The 25539-nt window shown below is 38.6% G+C and overlaps 1 protein-coding gene across 3 annotated transcripts; it reads right to left on the reverse strand.

The window, feature by feature from the left end:
* Positions 1-7791: 7791 nt before the first annotated feature.
* LOC116045736 lies at positions 7792-14920 on the reverse strand. 3 transcript variants are annotated; one of them, XM_031293585.2, is made up of 6 exons: positions 14649-14910; positions 11126-11512; positions 10452-10577; positions 9886-9936; positions 8582-8647; positions 7792-8432 (listed from the first exon to the last, which is right to left on the reverse strand). In XM_031293585.2, the coding sequence occupies exons 1-6, from the start codon at positions 14698-14700 to the stop codon at positions 8362-8364; spliced, it is 753 nt and encodes a 250-aa protein (XP_031149445.1). In that variant the 5' UTR covers positions 14701-14910; the 3' UTR covers positions 7792-8361. The 3 variants fall into 3 exon arrangements, with proteins under 3 accessions (XP_031149445.1, XP_031149446.1, XP_031149447.1); XM_031293586.2 differs by having other exon boundaries at positions 10452-10571; positions 14649-14905; XM_031293587.2 differs by lacking the exon at positions 8582-8647 and having other exon boundaries at positions 14649-14920.
* Between the last annotated feature and the right edge of the window lie 10619 nt (positions 14921-25539).

The following is a 25539-nucleotide window of genomic DNA, read 5'->3' on the forward strand; positions in this document are numbered from 1 at the left end:
ATAACGACCTTCCAATTCCTGACTGAACATTAGAAAAAACATCATTAATCATTATGTTGAACAGTAATGGACTAATAACACTACCTTGAGGTGTCCCATTTTCTACCAAACACCTTCTAGATGTTTCTGTCCCTATTTTCACCTGAATACTTCTATTATTTAAAGTCCATTACCCAGTTAAACATATTTCCCCCAATTCCTAGCAAATGCATCTTGATTAAAAGACCCTCTACCCATAACATATCATATGCTTTTTCCACGTCTAAAAATACTGCCACAACAGTCTCTTTCTTTATCTGTGCTTTTCTTATTTCATCCTCAAAACATATGATTGAATCAATAGTACTCCTTCCCTTTCTAAAACCACTCTGACAACTAGCCATCAACCCCCTTTCTTCAATAAAGTGCATTAGCCTTCCATTCACCAACCTTTCCATTAACTTACCTAAGTGAGAAGTTAGAGCTATTGGCCTATAATTCGCTGGATTACTAGCATCTTTTCCCGGTTTTCTTATTGGAACAATAACTGCTTCCTTCCATCCTACAGGAATCTTTCCTTCCTCCCAAACTTTATTAAACACATTTAAAACCTTCTGAATCCCCTTATCACTTAAATGTCTTAACATACTATAACAGATTTCATCTTTACCAGGAGCCGAATTCCTACACTTATCCAATGCATTTCTTAACTCTCTCAGGGTGAAAGGAACATTATATTTATCCTCTAATTTTTCTTTCTTTCGAATAACCTCAGCATATATACTCCTTGTTTCTTCCCTACTCCTTCTTTCTTCTTCTGAAAGATTACTGGAACTATGTACCTTACTCAATGTGTTCACCATCATTTCTGCTTTCTCTAGGTTTGATACAGCCAACTGTCCTCCGTCTGAAAGAATTGGATAATTCCACTCTCTTCTAATACCTTCCATTTTCTTGATCATTCCCCATACATCATTTATATTAATAGCACTTCCAATTGAGCTACAATAACTCCTCCAGTATGTTCTTTTCCTTTGCCTTATACTCCTTCTCACTACTGCCTGTGCTTGCTTATATTCAATCAAATGTTGAAAGTTATGGGTTCTTTGTAATCTTCTAAAAGCTCTGTTCCTTTCCCTAACTACCTCTTCACATTCAACACTCCACCATGGAACCGCTTTTCTTACTAGTTTTCCTGAACTTTTTGGTATTGCATCCATAGCAGCCATATAAATACTCTGTCACAACTCAAGTTCATTTATTTCAACATCATTTGTTTCTTGGACTGAACTACTATACAAATCACTTGTTTCCATAAATCTCTTCCAGTCTGCCTTTTTGAAAACCCACCTTCCATGACTATCTTCTGTGCTCACCCTTACAACAACATTCAGTTTACATATAATTGGGTAATGATCACTTCCAATAGTGCCTTCTCCATGCACTTCCCACTCACACTTTGGAGCCATTCTACTAGACAAAAATGTGAGGTCTAATACTGACTCTTTACCAGTTCTAGTATCAATCCTAGTCCTTCTACCATCATTCAAACAAACTAAGTCCCTATCATTCATTACTTCCTCAATCACCTGTCCATTGTTGTCTGTCTTTTCCCCTCCCGACAGTGTAATGTGTGCATTAAAATCTCCACACCATAAAACATTATCTCTATCCTGGCCTTCTATTTCCTCTAATTTATTTAATTCTAACTGTTTACAAGGATTATAAATTAAAATAATAAATGTATTATTACTATTTTCTTTCTATCAGCCCATACTTCCACTACCACATATTCTTGTTCCTTCCCTGTACCTAACACCCTGTAGGGTACACCCTTCCTTAAAAAGGTAGCACAACCCCCACCACTTCCTTGCTCTCTGTCTCGTCTGATGACAATATAGTTAGATAACACAAAATCAAATCTAGGTTTTAACCATGTTTCCTGAATACACATTACATCAGGTTTTACACTCCTACTATCTATAAACTGTTTAAAATCTTGACCATTTGCCAACAGACTCCTTGCATTCCATTGGAAAATTATCATAATAAATAAGATCATCCTTTACCTACGTCCTGACTGGAGTGTACAGCAAGACAGTCTCTTATTTCTTCCCATTTTAAGTCTTGCATGCCCAAATGCTGAGCTGCTGCCTTTGCAATGATTTGAATCCTTTCAGTTTTAGATTTAACCTCAGCTGTTGCATTAATTACCCCTGCAATAAAGATAACCAAGTTCCTCTTCTCTCCCCACTCCTTTTTCCCCTTCTCTTTCTCTCTTACATGTGCTTGTTGCTGTGTCCATGCATTCCCTGTTGCTATTTCCTGTCTAACATTTCCTTCATTAACCCTCTTTGTTTGCTCCACTCTTTTAACTGCTTCTGTATAAGGAACTCTATCCTTCCTTTTCACATTCTGAATCTCATTCTCCCTTCTCATTGCGTCACACCCCCAGTAGGCCGCACTGTGACTCCCTCCACAATTACAGCATTTAGGTCTTAGCCCCTCTCCACATTCCCCATAATCATGTTCTCCACCACATTTAGCACATCTTTTAGTCCCTTTGCACGCCTTAGCTACATGACCAAACTTCTGACACAGCATCTCATTGGCTTATGAGTGAACTCTCTTACCCTGTATCTCATATATCCAAAATATAGTTCTGCAGGCAACTCTTTTGTGCTGAACTGAATCAAAACTGACTCGGTTTCTTTTTTCTCAACCCCCTTGGTCAAACGCTTTGCACTCTGAACAGCATCACATTTTTCTTTTACATTTCTAACCAGCTCCTTCATCTCAACTGCTAAAGGAATACCATAAATCACTCCTTTACTTCCTTGTTCACCCACTTTCACCACCTTCACCACCACTGTTTTCCCAACATCTTGCAGTTTTAAAGCTCTTTCAAGCTGCTCTTCAGAGTTACATCCAATCAATAGATTGCCATCATTGAGAATCCTAGCATATTTAACCTCGCCAACCTGATTCTTAATTATTTTCGTCAATTTTAATGGATCCAAACTCTTCACTCCTGGTTCTTTGAACCTCACAACGATATTCCATTTCTCCTCACTCTCTTTAACTCCTCTAACCCACTTTGCTTTATTTATCCTCATCTGCCAGTTCCCATCTTCTGGATCCAACTCATCCATGCTACAACAACTATCGTCCGGATTACCAGCCATGATAGAGAATATATGCAATTGTATCGTATACCGGACCTATACAGGCCATCGGACCTATACTCTCTCCACTTAGTCTAACCTACTTCTAACAATCCTTCTGAAATAAAGTTATTTGTAGAAAACAAAGCAAAACAAACAAAACACACACAACAACACCGCAAACTTTCTCACACAAAAGCTCAACCGCGTGTCCCTGCGCAGAGATCCGGCTTCCGGTTTCCACCACTGAGCAACCTTCGGCAAGGGGAGGGTCGATAATAGACTGTTATTATGGTCTAACCAGGTTTCAGTTAAAAACCCCAAATCAAGATTGTGCTTAATAATCAAATCACTGATTAAAAAAGATGTTTCTGCTATGGCAGACATTTGGTAAGGCTACTGTTAGTGTGTTAAAGCATTATCTGCCTCATTTTTTAGGATATGCTGTTGCTGACGAGGAATGGATGCTTAATTTGCAGTTGAGTGCTTCTTGTTACTTAGCAGATTCACCATTCCTTTTCTATTACCTATCACAACATAAATAGAGGAAGCTTTTGATACACAGGGCCCCGGGCATAATCATCTCTTACTGTTTTGTAGCTTTGCCTATTTAAAGCTACTGTATTTGCACTTACTACTTGTGGTCTGGAGTTTGAACCTTCACAGTTGAAAGCACTTAATTGTAAGTCGCTTTGGATAAAAGCGTCAGCTAAATGACATGTAATGTAATGTAATGTAATAATGTCATCCTCACTCTTTAACAGTGACGATTTAACATAACCGTTGTTAATTCATATAGAAATAAAATGCTTTATTTCTTAAAAAAAAACAGCATCTTATTTTAGTGTAGAGCATCAGATGGATTTACGAACATACCCTAATAATGTTAACGGAGTGTCTATTTGCACCCCCCGTACGAATAGCCTAGGCCACACAGCTGAGCTATTCACACCCTGTGACGTAACAACAAAAACACGTTGCTTACATGCACCGAAATCATGGCTGACATTCATCTTCCTTGACAGCAGAAACTGGCATATTAAGAAAGTTTTGTCTCTAAAGTTTATAACAATTGAATTTCTAGCAGAAAATGGATACTACAGTTGCACTTTCGATCTTCAGTGAAAGCATACAACCGTTAGTTTGTTAGTTAGTACAATTCTTTTGTATACAGTATGGTTACCTAGCAACTGAGGCTTAAAGACACCAAGTAGTTAACAGTTGTAACACATTCCACAAGAACTGGTAGGTGAGTGGTTAGAATAGTGAACTATGGACTAGGAGTCTGGGGTTTGATTCCCCAGGAAAAAGATCTGGTTTTTGAGAGGCTGTCAAAGGCATTTTGGCTTTGGTTTTGTAGAGGCTATTTCATATTCTTTGCATCCCGAAGTGCGTATGTGTATCAACGTCCCTGAAGAGAAGGCACAATTTCGGGGGGGGGGGGTCCGAGTCCGAGACCCGGTACCTTAACGACCGTTATCTACTGGACCAAATAGCAACGCGGATTTCGGTGCCTTATTTAGGTGCTACTTAAATGCCTGCGCTAGTTAACACTACACTCGACAGCAGGTAACGTTAGCCTACCGTTAGCTAGCAGCTGGAGTAAACACGGTTAAAATGCTGACAGCTAAACGGTGTAAAGTGTAACTGTATTTCACTGTAGAGGATTCTAACACCAGACTGTAGCTGCCGTTGTCTGAAAAACACTCAGCCTCGCCTCGCCAGCCTCGTGGTGCATTCAAAGTTATGGTAAAATACCCTTTTCCCATCCAGTGGTTGTTGTTGTCGTTTAACAGTAATTTACTGGTGAAATAAGTTATTGTTATAAGTTATTGTTATTACATTTTTAATAAATCATTTAATTTTTGACCCTGTAGCAATTTTTAGATCAACTTTTTATTGTTTTATATTTTTGAAAATACAGAACAGACAAATATATATATATATTTAAAACTTTCGGTTCAGGCACCGTTTTAAAAGTATCGTTTAAGCACCAGGAAAATGTTGTCTCACGGCAGTTTGTGAAATGCTCACGTAATTTAATCTGTTGGTACACAGATGCGTTTATCTCGTTTTTTTCGTGATGGTCAGCACGTTTTTTAAACTAATGTATTTCAATGGGAAGCATCTTCCGTGATCACAGCACGATTCTTTCTGCCAGTCGGGCTGCAGCAGAGAACCTGTATACAGCTTTGCTATTATTGGTATTTTTAGCACTACAATCGCTGTTTTAATCAACATTTATTCACCAGATATTATCATGGTTTATGTGTATTTCTTTTAATGTTATTATTTCGGTCTTATTGCCAGGGAAGCTGGATTGCTTTGTTTATTGATATTTTTAAAACTATAACGCTACATCTATCAACATTTATTTAGAGGTTATCATGGTATTCATTTCTTTATTTTAATAATATTATTTCGGTCTTATTACCGGTGAAATATTACAGTATGCTGTAAGACAGAACACTACGATATGGGCCGAGCTGGGCGCATTCAAAGCCGATATCCCACAATGCAATGCGGGCATTCATATCAGAGAATTGGACAGCAATCAGCGGGTCTTTAACGACAGTATTGCTTCAGTACATATTTAATCAGTGGTTTTGTCACCAGCAACAACGCGTTGCTCAGTTTTGTTCCAGTAAGTTATGCACCGTAATAACGCTTAAAAAAATCAGCAGAATCCTCCGGAAGTGACGTAGTTTACCTGTAGGCAGTGAAAACCAGTACGGACTGACAGCTGAGGTGCAGACACAATGAACACAGTGAACACAAGTGTTGTTAAAATCCAGAGCTGAGATGTGTGATGATGAACACCTGAATGAACAATCCACCTCAACCGTGACTTCACCGTGCTGGAGACGAAAGGAGAAAACGGGAGGAAGAAAGAAACAGAGGCAGAAAAAAGAGAAGACAAGAGACCAATGAAAGGAATTAGGAGGGATTGAAAGAAACACTAGCAGACAACAAGGAAGTTGTTGTCTGCTAGTGTTTCTTTCAATTTGACTGGGAGAGAGGGGGGAACATAAACAGGTTACGACAGAAATAACACAAACAGGAAGTTGGTGTCAACGGCAGAGGAAACCACATCTCTGCACTTAGTAACCACCTTCTCTCTCTCGCTCTCTCCTCCTCCTCCTCCTCCTCCTCCTCTCGGTCTCTCTGTCTTCTCCAAAATCTACATTTTCCACTCACCTACTTCAAAGACAACAAATCAGGTCAAACACAACTCAGATCATTTTACTGAAAGCAAAAGGTTTACAGTATTAATCCAAAAAAATCACGAACAGTCAACAAAAGAAACACAACTTATGTTACAATGTCAGTGAATCAGATTTCATTGAATACATATCCCCACAGTTTTAATTTTTTTTTTTATAACTTCTGAATAAAGGAATATTCAAACATTTTGGAAACTTTGGGATTTTCTCAGTTTGATCACTGTTTGTCCTGTACAGAGTTAGGTCCGCAATGCGTTTCCTCTATCCTAGCATACAAACTGGAATGAGGAAACTGCTAGCCTAGCTTAAAGTGAAAAATATACCTTCTAACAACTCCAAAGCTGTCTGATATTGTAGCTTGTTAGCAAACAAGCTAGTCACCAATCTATCCAAGAGTCAACACCCAACCCCCTTCAGGACTATAGCGCTGCAGTCAGTGCACTGGATGAATGCCAACCCAACACATTCTCACTCCCATCGCCTCAGAAAGCGACGCTTGGTCAGGTGCCTTTGGCGTTTGTTGTTGACGCAAAGAGTCTCCTTTAGGGTCATATTTAGACGTGCTTGGTCGGGACTACTTGGCGTCACTTTTTGACGCTCTGGGTCAGGACTCTTGGCATCACTGTTTGATGCTCTCGGGACTCGCATCTAGCTGTTTTGGCGTCACATTAAGACACACTTGGTCGGGACTCTTGTTAGCAGTTTTTGACCTTCTGGGTCAGGACATACAAGACAGTTATGTTTAGGAAAAGATCGTGGGTGGGGTCAAAAGATGTATGTTTCAGTGACATTTTGGTCTTTTATACTAATCTCTACCGTTGTATGTCTTAAAGTGCTCATATTATGCTCATTTTCAGGTTCATAATTGTATTTAGACGTTATATCAGAATAGGTTTACATGGTTTAATTGACAAAAAACACCATATTTTTGTTGTACTGCACATTGCTGCAGCTCCTCTTTTCACCCTGTGTGTTGAGCTCTCTGTTTTAGCTACAGAGTGAGGCATCACACTTCTATTCCATCTTTGTTGGGAGTCACACATGCGCAGTAGCTAGGTAAGGACTACTAGCCAGTCAGAAGCAGAGTATGAGGGCGTGCCACGCTAGCAGCTAGGCGAGCATTATACACATGTGTTACAAAGTGACACATGTTTGTCACGGAAGTAAAGGCTGGACTCCAATAGAGCAGTTTGTGAACAGTGTTTTCTGTTGGAGATGGTAAGTCCCTTTGGGGGGTGGACGTTGGTCTTTTTCACTTTGTAAACCTATAACATGCACAAAAACGATATATAACACAATAAAGGAAAGGGAAAAAGCCAAAAAGCATAATATGAGCACTTTAATACTACGTCATCTTACAGCGCTGTGGTCGAGCTGATGCTCTGCCCGGTGCGTTCCATCAGACGCTGAAGGGGGATGTTTGCGTCGGTATCTGACGCTGAGAGACACTGACCAAGCGTCAGTATTTTACAAGTTGGAAGTGAGAATGGGTTGGCCAACCACTGTGCCCAGCAGCGGTCATTTAACTAAGTTAAGTAAGTAGCTCCAATGCTAACTGCTAAAAGCCGAATCTATGAGTACAATGTACTGTAATGGTGGCCAATAAGTGGTTTTACTTAAAGGTTCCATTAAAATATCACATCTTAGTATAACTTCAGTCAGATTGACATCATTTGTTCTGCACTCATTTCCAGTTCATGTATAAAAAGGCTGCTAAATTGAGTTTAGATATGATACTATACATTGATGGTCGTAAATACTGACTGTTATAGCTGAAGTTTTAGTACGTGATGCAAAAAATGCAGGTATAGCAAGAGGTGAATGATTAGTTTTACACCACCCTAAATAATGTCTTGAAGTTATACCTGGACAAACAGAGGTGCTGTTAAATTAACACATATGTTTGACCCATATTTAAAGATGGTGATGATGATGATGATGATGATGATGATGATGATGATGATGATGATGATGATGCAGGAAGAACAGGCGTTTTAGAAGTTGTAATCACTGTTCCTGTTGGATGAAGGCTCTCTGCTGTCACTGACTGCCAGTCGCTCCAGAGCTGATTAGACGACACACAGGGATTTAAACCAATAGAACAACTGGAGGAGCACTATATGACTGTATGGTTGATGTGTTTTGTGTGTTTTTTGTGTGTGTGTGTGTGTGTGTGTGTGTGTGTGTGTGTGTGTGTGTGTGTGTGTGTGTTACCAGGGTAGGAGAGTCTCTTTTCTGCGTCATTGGTTTTAACTGCAGTTTTTCCTCGATGGTAAGACACTGAGACAGAGACATGGACAGGTGACAGACTAACTTTAAAAAGGATACATTTGCTGTTATTCTATATTGTTCTAATTGTCAACTAATCTCTCATGTGCTGACCCGGACCAACAATGTGTTCGTCCGTCTCTCAATGACTTCCCTACTCTGTCTGCGGCTCTCCCAATTGGTTCCTGCTGAAGATGTTCATCTTTAAAAACAGCTCACAAATAGATAGTTTTTTGTTTGTTTCTGTTTTTTAAACACAGTTGGTCAGTGTCCTTTTTTAACAAACAAAAAATCAGGAGGGGACTGTTTTCAGCGGAGGATGAATCCCCATGTGGTGCTATAGTGAGTATTTGTGTCAGCATGATGGTGTGTGTGGGCTTGAGCCAGAATAAAGTTAAGTGTGTGTGTTGATAGTGATGAAGGAACAGTGAACAGTGTGGCTCACTGATGTGTGTTTAATAGTTTGTGGACAACAATGGAGCTCTCTGCACAGCGAAGAAGATAGATCAGGCTCTGGATACATACACAATCAAATGTAGAAATCACTTATCCTTTAAAGTGCTGATATGCTCATTTTCAGGTTCATAATTGTATTTAGAGGTTATATCAGAATAGGTTTACATGGTTTAATTTTCAATAAACACCATATTTTTGTTGTACTGCACATTGCTGCAGCTCCTCTTTTCACCCTGTGTGTTGAGCTCTCTGTTTTAGCTACAGAGTGAGGCGTCACACTTCTGTTCAATCTTTGTTGGGAGTCGCACATGTGCAGTACCTAGGTAAGGACTACTAGCCAGTCAGAAGCAGAGTATGAGGGCGTGCCACGCTAGCAGCTAGACGAGCATTATAACGTGTGTTACAAAGTGACGCACGTTTGTCTCTGAAGTAAAGGCTGGACTACAATAGAGCTGTTTGGAGCAGTTTGTGAACAGTGTTTTCTGTTGGAAATGGTAAGTGCCTTTGGGGTGGACTTTGGAATTTTTCACTTTGTAAATCTATAACGTGCACAAAAAGATATATGACACAATAAAGGAAAGGGAAAAAGCCAAAAAGCATAATATGAGCACTTTAACGATTACCTTTAATGAGTACATGTATGTTGGTACATGTACAAATTATTATTTCCCTCAGCAGCCCCATGTAAAGTGTGTGTGTGTGTGTGTGTGTGTGTGTGTGTGCGTGTGTGTGTGTGTGTGTGTGTGTGTGTGTGTGTGTGTGTGCGCGTGCGCGCGTGCATGCTCGTGACTCACCACTGTGACTCTGTGTAGGTCCGACCCAGCGATTCTGCCTCCTCTCTGATACTGAAAACCAACACAGCAACCAAAGCGTTGAACATGCATGTAGACAGTGCAGGGATCATTCAGAGAACTGTCAGCTGGAGATTTTCTTTCAGTCTTAAAGTCCTAGTCAACTCTACGTGGCTCTGTTTTTGTGAAACATGGTGAGGTTTTTTACTGCAGTGACTTGTATATACACGACGCTTTTCATGTCGCAAAGAATTACACATTTCACTCGAAGTGGGAATGTTGCAGGGCATCGTACCTCTCATATATCTAGTCTTCCTTGTCAGTGCGTACAGATTTAAAACCATTTCACGAATTGCAAATCTGGGGGCATGGCTTGGATTTACACATCAAGTTAGTTTTTTTCTTCTATCATATGACCCCAGATTTAAACAACAGCCCTTCTTGGCTAAATCTTAAATCTGACGAGACCTAATCGCTAAATATCAGAGTTTTCAGATCAGTATTAGGTCCCTAAGTACTGATTCCACACAAACGTGTGTGTGTGTGTGTGTGTGTGTGTGTGTACTCACATCTCTTCTGCAGGGCTTTGACGGTGGGTCTGGTGAAGCGGATCAGAATCAGGAGCAGGAACAAGCAGCAGAGCAAAGCTGTCACCACTTTGTAGGCATGGAGCTGTCCCTGGACTACATCTACACACGCACACACACACACACACATGCGCGAACGCACGCACGCACACACACACACACATGCACGCATGCACGCACGCACGCACACACACACACAAACACACACGCACGCATGCACAAACACACACACACACGTGGGTGTAGTAGCCATTTAGTTTCCACTAGCGTAGTAAAAATGTACAATTAAGATATTTGTAAAACAATTTTGACAAATATATTTTCACATGTAGAAATGACTGATTTACAGATATATTAAATTTAATTATGGATATCAGTAATTCCTTTTTCACTAAAAAGAATAATAATTACAGATATCTATATTGAATGTCCATATGTTGAAAAAGCATTGTGACTAGTGGAAATGTCATTTCCCATTACAGTAATTGCATTTCCCATTTGTCCGGCAGATCAACAAACCATTTTGGAAACGTGGGCGTTATGCCATTAAAGTACTACATTATCCATTGCTCGACGTTTTAATAACTAAAGGCTGCCGAGTATAAAATGTCAAACCACAACAAGACACACACACACACACATCCACAATGACACACCTGTGCATTGGACCCTCAGTGTCTCATAGTTGGGCTGCTCTACTGCTTCGCTCGCTGTGATGGTATAACATTTCCGGTTGCTTTGGCCTTTGAGCCAGTGTGGCGTGTCTGTACAGCCTTTTTGGTTCTCACAAACATTTTTAAAAAGACTCCGGATGTTTTTTTCACTGCCGTGACAGACGGGCAGGGAGGAGATGGAGGGATGGAAGAGGCTCAGGTTCACATCTCCTTCACATGTCCTGCTCCATGTGATTGTGAGGAGGCCCAGGCTGCTTGAGTTAGAGTTTGGGACAGCAGTGGCTGCTGAAGAGTAGAGACTGGTGGGGCTGGGGGTTGTGCTGGTCTCATTGTGGGTCTTACTGGTGTTTTGCCCAAGTGATGTTTGGCCTGATGCAGGGGGACAGAGATCAGTTAACAGTTTGGAGAACACAGATCAACACACTGCGCCAAAAGAGGAGTATCTCTGTTCTGGCCTACATCAATATCAAACCAGTATTCATTTAATTAGGCCCCCATTCTCCTGGATGTCCAAACCTGCTGGGTCCACGTGTTGACACCAACCCAACTGTTACACTGTGAAACCAGAACTTTACATTGGACCTTTGGGCAGAATTTGACAGTTAAGTTTGATTAATTCAGGAAAATTTCTCTCAACATTGTCCTATCGCTGTTCAGCTAGTAAAAGTGTGCATCTGCTCCTCTGAGTTACTTTCGGTATGTATATGTACTCACAGCGGGTACATTTTACATGCAGTACTTTCTGCCTCTCAGGCAACATACAAGCTCAACTAGTTTCTTGGAGAGTGTGTGCATCCCCAGAGGAAAGAAAGATGCTAGAGAGACAGGACAGTGCTGTTTAGTACTGCTACTAGTATATAACTATTATTTCTAGTCATAGTTCTACTATATTTATTGTTACTATAATTGCCACTCTTCATCATACCAACTGCTATAATTATTATGAATCATATTTCTCCATATCTGTATATCTGTATGAGTGTCTCTGTGTCCCAACCGCCAGCGGCAGATGGCCGCCCACCAAGAGTCAGTTGAATCCACACAGTTTTAATCCCAGTCTGAAAGATATAAAAAATCACATATGTGTACATGTGTGCTGGTGGCTTTTCTAAACTAGATATTTGACTCTCTGGGTGTCGTGGGTAAACAGACATCTGAGGTTTGATTCCCGTCAGCGGTGTCTTAGTTGTGCATTCCAACAAACACAGTTCCAAACTTTGCAGCATAGATTCATCACACAGTAATCAGTGTTTGTGTTTCAATTTACGGTGAAAAATCAAGGCTCAATTTTGTGGATGCCGATTCTAATGCATTATAAGCAAATTAACAAACGGAATCATCAAACAAGCTAAATTAATTCTCATTTAATGTTAAATAGCACTAGTAAATAATGATAGACTTTCGTGTAATAAAGTAGGCTATTATTGATGATTCGGTCCTCCCATACTTGGGAGGATCCATGTTTGTGTTTGTTCTAACTATCATAATGCTGCCGCTATCAGTCCTTTAGGGTTCCACAGATATCACAGAGCTCTCCCCGGCTGTTCACACACAAACACGGGGGAAACACGGTATGAAAAGTAACTGTGAGATGATAAAATATTCTCCACGAGGAGTTTGAACTTTTAGAGGTTTACAGTACTGTGCAGAGTTCTCATGTTCTCCTCTGGGCCCACAACTGTCTGCAGAGAGTAGGGTTACAGTATTTATGTTACAAAGTCATTCAGCTAAAAACTGCGCTCAGCAAATTTGATGCACAAATGAGTCATTTATGCCCTTAATATTGTTTACGGTCCTCTGGGTTGATAGAGCGTTCCTACAGCAGACAGTGGGAGTCGTCATGGCAGGCAGAGCATTGGTGTGATCAACGCCGTCACGGTGACTCCATTTTGGTGAGCGAGCGAGTCATACTAGTGAGCGACATTGGTACAAGAACAACAGGCCATGACCATGATGAGGTCATCAGTCCACCTACTGATTGGCTGTGGGAAAACCTTTCTTCCTTTGAGTGGACACGTTTCTGCTGCAGGCTGGAGTGGCTGAGAGGCCTCTGACTGTCTCTCAGTGTTGTGGTACACAAGATCGGTCTTGAGTACTTTTTAAAGGTCCCGGTCTCGGTCTTGTCTCTGTCTCAGCTAAGTGTAAGTGACGCTAGCATAGCTAGCTAGCTAACGTTATCAATCTGCCAATCTTTCAGATCAATTTGAGCAGTGACTCTGGTTAGCATTTCCTCCTTGTTATCGTGTCATGCAGTGGTCTGGTCTTGGTCTTGTCTCGGTCTCGATACACTCTGGTCTCGGTGATGGCCTGGTCTCGGTTTAGACGGTCTTGACTACAACACTGCCATCTCTGACAGCAAATAAATTCAACAGAGACATAAAGTCTACATGGAAACACTCATTGTGTCGGCACAAAAAAATGCACTAACTGCGTAGTTTGAAATGATTTAGAAATACTACAGTGCTATTATTAGCATACACCAGTGTACGCTAACATTTGAAGCAAAAAGCACATGTTTGTTAGCTTGACTAATTATAAAATGTCACATGTTGAGTTAATTCAAACAACAGTGAACAGCAGACTTCACCTTTCTAAATTGTCGCTAAATCTACTTTATTTCCAAATCTGAGCACTACTAGTATGTAAATCACTCATATTATTTTTAAATTCAATTTTCATCTTCAGATGATTTTACAACCAAACAGGACATTGGTCAGTAGAACTGGCAGCCACAAATGACAAAACATTTCACTACATAATCAACACCAAAGTCAGCTTTGACTAGCAGCCCTGAGGCTGCTGCGCTATGGTTAGCTGCTGCTGCGCTACGGTTAACTGCTGTTGCGCTACGGTTAGTGGCTGCGTTTACGGTTAGCTGCTGCGCTACAGTTAGCACAGATAACTGGCCATTCTTCAGTGTGTCAGGCGACACACATTAAAGTTGAGACATTTTGACTTTCTGGGAAATATTAGTTTAGTTTATTATAAGGATCCCCGTTAGCTGACGCCTAGACGACCAGCTAGTCTTCCTGGGGTCCAAAACAACGTTAAATCAGACAATTTTAAAACATTTCATGACACATGAACAAAAAAATAAACATAACAATATATACGTAAGAAACTAAATAACAAGCAAAACAACCAAAAAAAACAAGAATATATATATTGAAAACAAAAAATATCTTGGGAAATATCTTGGACAGAAATCGAAAGTTCTTCATGCGAAAATTATTCTATATTGTTTTTTTTTTCTCATATTTGTCTTATTTGTTGTGTAGTGGCTATATTTAAAAATATGTTCTGTGTTTTCTGTCGTGTTGTGCTCAAGTTTGTGTCTTAAGTGGTAGCCTACTGTTGCTAGAGTTACACTTTAATATTGTATGACTGAGCAGTTGAGGCCCAGTATCTCGTTGGGTTAAGGCTAATATTATACCAAAGCAGTTTATTTGCCTGCTTCTCCTATTTTTTTTATATTCTATATGTCCCAAAAATAATGTGAACTTACCAGCAGTGATGAGTAAAATAGTTGAGATGATCACAACAGTCTTGAGATCCATCCCAGGAACAATGAACAAGTAGTAGAGGAAGAAGACAGACGGAGGGACAGGCGAGAGGAGAACAGACGCCACAAATCAGATCAAGACGGCGACAACAGAAAAACAGATGAGAAAGGAAACAGTGCGGAGGTGTAAAACTCTCTCTCTCTCTCTCTCTCTCTCTCTCTCTCTCTCTCTCTCTCTCTCTCTCTACATACAGTGAATCACTCCATCCCTGGCCTGTTGCTGCTGCAAAAGTGCAGATTTCCTCTGTTCAAAGCAAGCTCGCAGAAGAGAGGCAAAGAGGGGGAGGGGGGGAATAAGAAATGATGATAAGAAGGGAGGAAGGAGGAAGAGGTGAAGGGAAGGGTGACGTGACTCTTGTGAACTAAATGTTCTTTTTTCACCATGTTTGTGAGTCACAAGCCTCTGTAAGTGACAGAGTACACGAGTACAGCCGAGGGAAGAGACTCAAAAACGGTGTGATTTAGTGATTTAGCAAATGAATAATCATACTGAAAAATAAATGTAATACTGCAGATCATGCCATACCAAACTCCTTACTTAATGTTCTTTTACTCACTGACATGTCGAGAAACACCACTTTGAGTGCTTCTGGTCCTAAGATTGTTCATCAACACATTTTGTAGGGTAAAGTAGTACCCAGAAAACATTTCTACTTGCAATAAGTGGATTATAGTTTGGTTATATATAGTCAATTTAAAGTGAATTTCATGGTAAAGGTTGCTGTGTAAGTCTTGTAATATACACTGTCAAACTACTACTACTACTACTACTACTAAGGAAAGGGTTGTAGATGTATAATGTTCAAACTCCATGTTTCACATGGAAATATTATACACACGTTTCCCCAAAATTCAGCTGACATGTGACATACTATATGGAGCTGATTACTGTACTGAAAAATGTTTTTACATAATCGTATTATTTTTGTTTTAAATTGTGTGTTATGGAACATATATATATATATATATGTGTATATATATTTTTTTATATATATATATATATATATATTTTTTTTAATATATATATATGTATGTGTATATATATATATATATATATATTATTATGTGTTATGTAGTTCAGACTTATGTTATGTATGTATATATATATATATATATATATATATATATATATATATATATATATATATATATATATATATGTATACATATACACACATATACAGTATATACAGTATATGTACATATACAGACTCATGTTATTTTAATTTAAAATAATTATTATTAATTACATATATTTACAGTATATGAAAACATCTTTGTTAAAGATATCATTATTTCCCAATACTTTTTTTATTATTCTATGCAGACATCTTCTCTGAAAGTCCATCTTCTGAAATGGCTCACAGCACACGACCAGACCTGAAAGACACCAGCGATGTCTCTCTCTGTGTCCCTGTGTGTCCAACTCTCTGTGTCCCTGTGTGCCGAACTCTCTGTACACAGAAGAACAACAGAGAAATCAACATTTAACAACATTAAATTAGAGAGAAATGATTAGAAATTATTTTAGTAGTGTACAAAACACTAAACACTAAAATATACATACATTTATTTATATATATTTGTAGTGTATACTATATATATTTTAGTGTTGTATACATATATGCTGTGTATATATATATATATATATATATATATATATATATATATATATATATATATATATATATAAATCTTTTATTATATGTTTTGTAAACGTTATATACATATATGTATATTTAGTGTTGTACACTTTTTATATATATTTATATAGTAGTCTTGTACAATTTATATACATATACTGAATATAAAATATTTAAATATGTTTTGTAAACTTTATATATATATCCTTTAGTGTTGTATGTAGTGTTGTATATGTATACCACTATTATATCTTTTAGTGTTTTACACTTACTATACTATATAGTACTATACTATACTGTATAGCTTTTTATATATATATATATATATATATATATATATATATATATATATATATACATCATTTGTGTATACATGTTTGTCTTTCTTAAATGTTCTTATTGTATGTATTCTATATAAAATACATATTCTGTAAAAATGTTGTTTGGCGCTTACTGGCAAAAATAATTATTAATAATACAATAAAGCTTTTCTCTTTCTGATTTGATTCATACCTATCATATATACTGCCTGGTTATATGCAGGTGCAGTAGAAACTGTATATTCGTGTTTTGTATTGGAATGGTGCATCATTGGTATTCTATATGAAAATAACATATTTATATTGTACAGGTCTGCAATATGAACAGTATGTAATGCACAATAAGAATGTCAGTAGTATTCAGTAGAAGAGGAGTCTGAAAGACAGAAAACAAACGCTGGCACTGTTGGAAGGAAGGCTGAAATCTTCCAGCGTACAGATGTGTGTTTTAGTTAGATTCACCCAAACACAATGAAACGTTCTGCTGTAGATTCCAACGCATGTGAATACTAATAAGGTACCATGATGACAAGCTTCCAAAACACATTTGAACCAGGAGATGATGTGTTTCAAATTCAGAACAGAAACACTCATTCATTCACTCTTTCTTCATAAACAAATGCAATATCTTCTCCTCCTGACTCATCAGCGCTCCACTCCTTCACCTCTGCCACTCTCGGTTTCTCTCATCCTCCGCCTCTGGTTTACGGAGTCGTAGAGACGACAAAAGCCCCATAGACTTTCACCTCCCCCTCCTCTGTGCTCGGCACGGCGGTTCTCATGACACGGAGGCTGTTCAGCTAATCAGCACGGGAAATGGTTAGGTTTACATCACTTTAAAGCTTGTCATCAGACACGCACGTTCATGTTTAACCCTTGTGTTGTCCTCGGGTTAAATTTGACCCATTTTCAAAGTTTTTTATATCAGAAATATGGGTTTCTTACAACTAAGTTGCCCAAAAAATAACTTGGATGCATGCATGTTGTATGGAAGCCATACAACATTCTTCGCAGGTAAAATGAATGATTATTTCCATAGAATTTTGTGTGTTTTATTCAATGTCATAGCATTGGAACATTGAAATGTTTTTAAATGGTTTTAAAACAGCATCCTGACTAAACTTTGACATAAACCATCCCGTGATTCAATCAACATCCTACGATCTTAATTATTAGTCATCATAATTTCTGCTTTTTTTTAACTAAACAGTTAGGTATAATGCCATTTAAATTAGGGTTATTGACAATGAATAAAAGAAAGCGTTGAAAAAAGTGACAAAATCATCAAAAATAGCAACAAAAATGTCGGGAAAAGCGCCAAAACCAATTTTGACCTGCAAGGACAACAAGTTAATAGTCGATAGGAAGACAACACAAAGGGTTAAATTCATAAATTCCAGGTAAGAGCTCCCAGATACATTTCACAATATTTTAATATTTCTTCAGATATTCACTCGTACTCAACTAGGCAAAACAATGATTTCCATTTGCCAATTTGTCGTACATCAAGACATCTATTTTCTTTTTCTTTTTTTACCAGCTATAGAGGTCCACTGCAGTGGAATTCATTGAATATGTCACTAAAACAGTAACATCTCTGCCAGCCTTCAGCTCACAGTTTAAAACGTGTTTCTTATGTTGGGATAATTTTGTTGATTGTATTTTTGGTCTGGCTCAAAGGATTGTATTTTTGTTTGCCTTGTCTTTTTTCTTGCTTTATCTGTGTATTACTACCTGATATATCTATACATCGTGTGTATGTTTACCTGTTTGTTTGTTTATTGCTTGTTTTTATTTTTTTTGTTGAGAAATGATCATGTTTTAGTTGTATTTCTTCCCCTCTTTTGTAATGGGAGAGGACTCTGAAAAAGCTTTTCTCCTGCAACTAAACTAAACTAAATCTCTGCTAAGATGTTAACAAACAGTTCATACGTCAGACTAATACAATCTGACAAATATTCCGGTGATCATTTATAACTGATATTCATATCTAACATCAGAGACAACACTTTGAGATGTCGACTGCATGCTTTTTCTTTTCACACGCTCATTTCGAAGAGATGATCAAAACTACCAACAGACCATTATGAAAGAAAGAAAGGCGTTTGTACTGAGCAGGGTCTGGGCCTGAATGTGCCTATGTGGTCACAAGACAAAAACAAAACGCTTCCACAAAAATTAACGTTTGGATAAACTGTATAGGTTTACCTCTCCAGACCTGTAAAATCAAACCATGTGTGCAAGAGAAATCCCTCTTTGATTCTCTGATTGAACTGTTCACAGCTCAGAGTCATGCATCCTTTGATGGGGGAGTATATGATTCTTTATACAACATGTAGGAAGCCAAAAACATTCCAGTAAGTTCCATTACAATGTTAAATCTCACATAAAACCATTTTTGTGGATAATTATTTACCAAAGCAGGAAAAAGCTCACTACATGTCAGCGCTGTCGTGTGTGAGTCATCTTATTTCAAACTGAAGAGGTTACTGTCTCACTTCTGTTACGTGTCATTTTTATGCAGCTTTTTGATTTTGATTTTGTTGTTTTTTTTTTTTCCTTGAATGTTGCTGTTTTTATTCTGTAACGATAATCATAATTACAACAATTATACTAATATGTTTGAGCTGAACAAATAGCTGATCAATCAGTTTATTGGCAATAAATCTGCAATTATTTATTCTGGGTCAAATACACCAAAGTATTGGCACAGCTGGAGGAAGTGAGAAAATATGTTGGCTTTATAATTTAGGTAAAGAGACCCTTCATCAAGGTATACGTTTTTTTTATTGATGGTCCATCATATAAACTGATCTTAATTATTGCATATTTGAATGAGTCAATCCCATTGTAAAGATGTAGTGAATTAGCAACGTTTATTTGTTTTGGCCAATAACTCAATGCATTTAAATTGCAATATCTCTGCCACAGTAAATGCAATCAACATGAAACTTGTGATGCTCGTTCGACATGCCGCTCTGAGGCTCTCTACTAAATTTGGCGAAGATCGGCCATTAGGGGGCGTTATAATCAACGTAGACGTGTTTTGGCCCTTTTACTCAATGTTAATGACATATTTGCAATGGGAATGTACCACAGACCTTATAGCTCACACTTCTCAATATTTACTGATGTTTGCCTCCTACCGTTAGGTTTTGGTTTTTACTTTTGCGTGCTCCCCTGGTTTTTTACAATAAACAAACTTCTTAACCCACCTGACAAAGATTCTACAACCTTCACAGTGGACAAATTCAACTCTTTTCTCTCACTTTTTCAATCCAAAATCAACACCATTCATAGGCGCTGATACCATGCAATTAAACATTGAAGTTGCTGCTAAGTGGAGAGTCTGTCATAGTGCAATTGGTTATGTCGATGGCATTAATTCTTAATTTCCCACGAAGCTGATCGCGGTAACGTGTCAGTTGAACTTTTCATCTCCAATCCTATCTGTATATCATTGTTAAAGGTAGTCTGTATATGCATGGAGGTGAACTGTTGACCACAACGGCGACGTACCGCAGACGTCGCGGCTCGTGCCTCTCGATACTTACCGACGTTTGCCTCCCCACCGCCATGCTTTGGGTTCCGCTTTTGCGCGCTCCCCGGGGCGTCGGGGGCGACTGGCGTGGGTGGCTTGGGCCCCGTCATAACTGCTTGCAGTTCTAGTTATTATTTTGTGCTTTCAAAGAGAAAATCAATTAGAAAACACTGAACATTCCAGCAGACATTATACCAACAAAGCACAATAAAACTTAAAATAAAAAATAAAAAACTTGGCCATCTTTGAGACCCTCTTCTTGAATAGGCTATATTAGGCCTATAACTGACTGCTGAAAGAATAGATGGTACTCTGATGTCTTGAGAAAAGAAGATACCGCAAACTTATCTTGTTCAGCGCATCACAATTTAATAATATTACTAATGTTCCTCTGGACCTTCGATGAGAGTATTTTGTTTTTATTTTTTTTCTAAAATAAAAAACGACCGGCAAGACGTATAGCTATGCAGGGTCTGTGTGAGTGTATGAACACAATGACTGGTGGTGGAATTGGCTGCCATGCAAGGGGCACCAGCTAAAATCTTGCTGAGGGCTCCAGGTTGGTCAGGGCCGGCCTGGAGTAAGATCATCAATAAGATTGTATATCAGCAACTGAAATTATATCTTACAGATAATATTTATGATAAATTCCAGTCTGGTTTCCGAATCTCATAGCACAGAAAACCCTCTTTTAAAAGTTCTTAATGACATGAGGATCAACAGGGACAATAAGAGTCCTAATACTCCTCGACCTAAGCTCTGCATTCGGCACAGTGCATCATGGGATCCTGCTAAAAAGCTAAGAAACTGGGTGGGTCTGTCACAAATTTGTGTGTGGGGTCCCACAGGGCTCCATCCTGGGTCCTCTTCTATTTAACCTATATATGCTTGCCATGGCTTCATCAAACACAACATCAGCTACCATAATTAATAAATAAATGACTTCTCGTCTCACTCTTTTGTATTGTATATTTTGTTCTCAAATTAACAGCACTTTGAAATTGTGAAATGAAGACTCAGACTGTTTTGATTTAGATCAACTTGTTTAATTAGTCACAACCCAAAAGAAGAGAAAGAAAACAAAAAAAGGCTCTTTAACAATCTGCAGTCATCATTACCATCATATAATTCATCACAATCAGAGGAACAGATCTATCCATCTGAATGCTATTTCCCTCTGGATAATATTTATGCTAGTCTATATTATATTACAACATCTCATTTGTGCTTCTTCTACAACACTGTCATTCTCTCTCCTTAGTACAAACTAGAATCATTCATGTCTTAAAGTTGGATATGAAAAGTGTGTCATGCTCAAGAGTACTTCAGTATCTTCATCTGAAGGGGAGTCACCGTGTTGTGTTGACTCAAAGCCAACTAAAGCAGCCAAACACTGGCCTGTGACGCTGAAGAGAAGCTCAGTCTCCACTGAAACACCGGTGATATACAAGTAAAGAGAATGAAATCAGCACCGAGGTGGAAGTACAGGACATCAACATCATGTCCTGTGAGACAATCAACACAGACTCTGGGCTTTTACATACAAACATACAACATGAGAGACTGACAACCAGTCCCAGGAAACGTGTCAGAGCCAGACTGGGACGGCCTGAGAGCGTGTGCTATGGTGTGGCAGCAGCCACTTCCTTTATCACATAATTGAGTAAGGCCGTCTTCATAAAGGGTAACTAATGGCTTATTAATGGTTAACTAATCATGTACTAATGTTTATCAGTTATAAGATGGTAATAAACACATTTTGGGTTTGCAGGATGAGCTTCTTGATTTGGTAATAATGCAGTTATAAATGTTGATTATCCATTGATAAATGTGCTTGGCTTTCATCAGGTCTGCAGCTGTACACGGCAGTACGTAATGAATGTTTGTTGGTCCAGAGATCAGAGGACTGGTCCTGATAAATCCCTGAGCTAAGAAGACAAAAGAGTGTCTTGCTGGAGGATAAACAGACTAGTTCTTATGTAAAGATTAGTTATACTACATATGTACACCCACTAACGTACTAGCTAACTGACAAAAGTAACGTTAGCTTGCTAACAAATGAGCTGTTCAGATGAAGAGTAAAGAGTTAACAGGATATGGACAGTCTGACCTGACACCTGATCAAAATGGAAGATTGTAAAGTATTATTTCACAAATATAATGTAATATAGCCCACATTACAAAAGATAACGCTTTGAACTAAATTACCTAATGGCATTAGCTAGGTTAGCATGATCAGATATTTCCTACTCATTGTGCATGAATACTTTTAACTCTGAAGGACACACATCTCTTTATGTATTCATTTACAAAGGATTGGCAGTTAAGTTAAAGATATAGTTTGGGGAATAAGGATATAGCTCATGATGCTACAATGACTTTGTTTCCATAATTCATAGCTCTTAAAGGCAGGGTTGGTAATGTTGAAAAGCTAGCAAGATTTGAAAGTAGCATCTCCTCTGGGATCCGTCTAACAGACGTGCACAAGCACTTATGAAAGTCAGAAGAAAGGAGCGCTGTTACTTCATGTCTTATTTAGCAGTAAACCAACACCTAATATGATCATAGCGAATGTTTCAAACAGACATGACTACAGGTACACAGGAGGGGTAGAGTACGGGAGCTTCTTTCCAAGTAGAGCACGAGGCAGTGATTGGTGGGCGTTTTTACAGGATTACCCTGCTACAGATGTTTCCTAACAATCAATTTACACATTGCTAAGGTCTTAACTAGCTAAGACATTTGATTTTTTTTATATATATATATATATATATATATATATAAAACCTGATTTAGTAAATCATTAAGTTTGGAAGAAGTTAGCAGTTACTTAGTAATGGATTTATGATCTGCTGCAATCCAGTTGCAGTTTTTATGACTTTTACTTTAAAGCTTAAAGATAAACTAATATATGAGGCATTAGTACATGATCTATTAACCATTATTAAAACCTTTAGCATGTCACTATGACATCCATACACTTGGCCATGGATTCCAGCCTTTATGCTACAACACTTCAAGTTGCAGTCTGGGCCTGTGATCAGGAGCATCTGGACTGTATATGAGCAATCCATGACATGTTTTTTTCTAAATAAATGTATATTCTGAAACTGCTGATTGATCTAACACATCATTCCAAAATAATTTTACATTTGCCGTTTCAATCTGTCTGGTGGCTCTTTGCTGGAGAAAATTCTCTGTCCCCAACGAAATGATGCTTTTCAAATGTAAGCTGCTATTGTTCTATATTATACAGCACATACACAACTAAGCTCTGAATATGAGGAAACCATTGTGAACAGAAAGTGGGGCCCAACATTTGGAATTACATATCTATGAGCACTCTTGGTACCAAAGATGTCCCTGAAAAGACACCTAAATGATTTAGACGAGTCCATTCCAACAAAGAGTATGAGCTCTCAGACAGCCAGTCAGGCAGCTTTTAAACACAAAGACAGAAAACAAAAAGGACAATTATCATTTCATGGATTTGAGGGGATAACAAACAGCTGAAACCAGGAACTCTAAACCAGCTCATAAATAAGAATAAAAACACAACTGCAGAATTTCCCTTTGCTAACAGCAACCATGGTGGTCTCTTAGTGTTGGTGTGGGCCTGTGGAGGCGTCATTAACAGAACAGAGACTGTCATGAGATCACTGATTGGCTGCCTGTCCATACGATTTCTGATGAAACCCCAGCTGTGACGGGGCAGTGAGGCCCGAGCAACAATTACGGCCCTATTACATCATCACCCAGGTAAAATCCTCTTATGAAAACAAACAAGCTAAGGATTCTCTTCAAGGCAACACTTTTACTGACATGCAGGGTCATGAAATAAAAATAAACTGCTGGTAAAAGCTGTGATGCTGCTCTGCAGTTGTGTATACGGTACAGTTCAAATCACACAACTACCAACTGCTACAGCACATCCACTGTTGTCTGTTTTTGGGGACTGTTAATAGCAGTACTGTGTTTTAGAGGCTGGGACCAATTTGGATTAATTTAAATCACCTCTAGATACAGCTTGGTGAAATGTCCAACACGTGTGACAATATTGGCACAAAGACATGTTTTGATCTGGGCGCTAATGGGGCGCTACAAAAATATCAGACAGAGAATGTTGAACTGTATAACTGCTTTCTAGATAGTGATAAAACTGAATAAGGGCTGTGACATAGCTGAGAGGAGATGTAAAAGATAAAATATGATTAGTTTGATGAAATGATAAGTTGCAAGATAAAAAGTCCATGTGACATTACAGTTTGGTGGTGATCCCAAAGTGTGATACAAATTTAGAGAGGTGGTATGTACTTCTTAAAGATCCTTACATGATCTGTCATCAATCACCTACATTGCATTTCCAATGATATAATTTACATTGATTCAACTGATACAGAACCAACCGTGAACCTTTATCATTTTACCCCAATAAACTATGCACACCACGTGTTCTCACTGATAGTGTGAACTCATAGAAATAAAACTATTTTCTTCTGGTAAATATTGTCAAGCATCAGTTCATATTCAAGGAGCAGATATGGAGGAGGAGAGTGATGGAGAGGAGGATGGGGACGACGACACAGACAGAGTGGGAACAAAGAAGCCAGACTATGTTTGGTTCAAACCACAGACTCCACCAGGTATCAGGGTGTTACTATAGTGCTCCTTACATTGCATTTTCAAGATTTGCATCTTAATAACAGACAGGCCTACCTGGCTCTGTGTATTTGCTGGAACCCACGATTTTGGAATATGAAAAGAGCTTCAAGTGGAGTTGGTATTTATCTACATTTGTTTGACAAATATCTGCCTTCCACAGCAGCACGATGATGTTTGTGGGATAAGCTACATACAGGAAACTACTAATTTAAGATATGCTTCATTAAAGACCAATATATTTCTTTAAGCTACACTTTTTCATTTTTTCTCTGGATCAGATGACTTTGTGCAATGTGAAAGATGTTGCTCTCAGTGATAAACCCACAGAGAAGTTCCCTCACCTCTACAAGCAACCGTTTACACCATTGGTATATGGTCTTTGTGAGCTGAGAATATGTCAAGTGTTGTTACAGCGAAATAAACTTTTTTGGAAGACAGTGGCTTATTTCTGTGTCTTGAATGTAGGGCTAGACTGCATTGTGGGAAACAAATGAAGGCTTAGAAGGTGTGGTTTAGAACAGGATTTTGGTGTTGCATGGGGCTGCTGGGTAGCTCCTGGCACCATGTCCAGCACCTGTTGGTGTGACCGGGCCTTTACAGCGATGAAGGGAGGCCCAGCAGACACACAGCTGCAGCTAACTTCCTCTTCCAACCCTGACGTTAAAGGG

Source organism: Sander lucioperca, chromosome 4 (genome assembly GCF_008315115.2).
Source record: "Sander lucioperca isolate FBNREF2018 chromosome 4, SLUC_FBN_1.2, whole genome shotgun sequence".
Taxonomy (NCBI): Eukaryota; Metazoa; Chordata; class Actinopteri; order Perciformes; family Percidae; genus Sander; species Sander lucioperca.

What these genes read in the sequence shown, in the direction of transcription:
- LOC116045736 (XM_031293585.2), bottom strand. Translation starts at nt 14,700, where the DNA reads ATGGATCTCAAGACTGTTGTGATCATCTCAACTATTTTACTCATCACT. An exon ending in ACTGAGGGTCCAATGCACAG is followed by an intron (nt 10,578 to 11,125) that starts GTGTGTCATTGT and finishes GTGTGTGTGCGT; the next exon opens with GTGTAGATGTAGTCCAGGGA. An exon ending in CAAAGCCCTGCAGAAGAGAT is followed by an intron (nt 9,937 to 10,451) that starts GTGAGTACACAC and finishes GTTGGTTTTCAG; the next exon opens with TATCAGAGAGGAGGCAGAAT.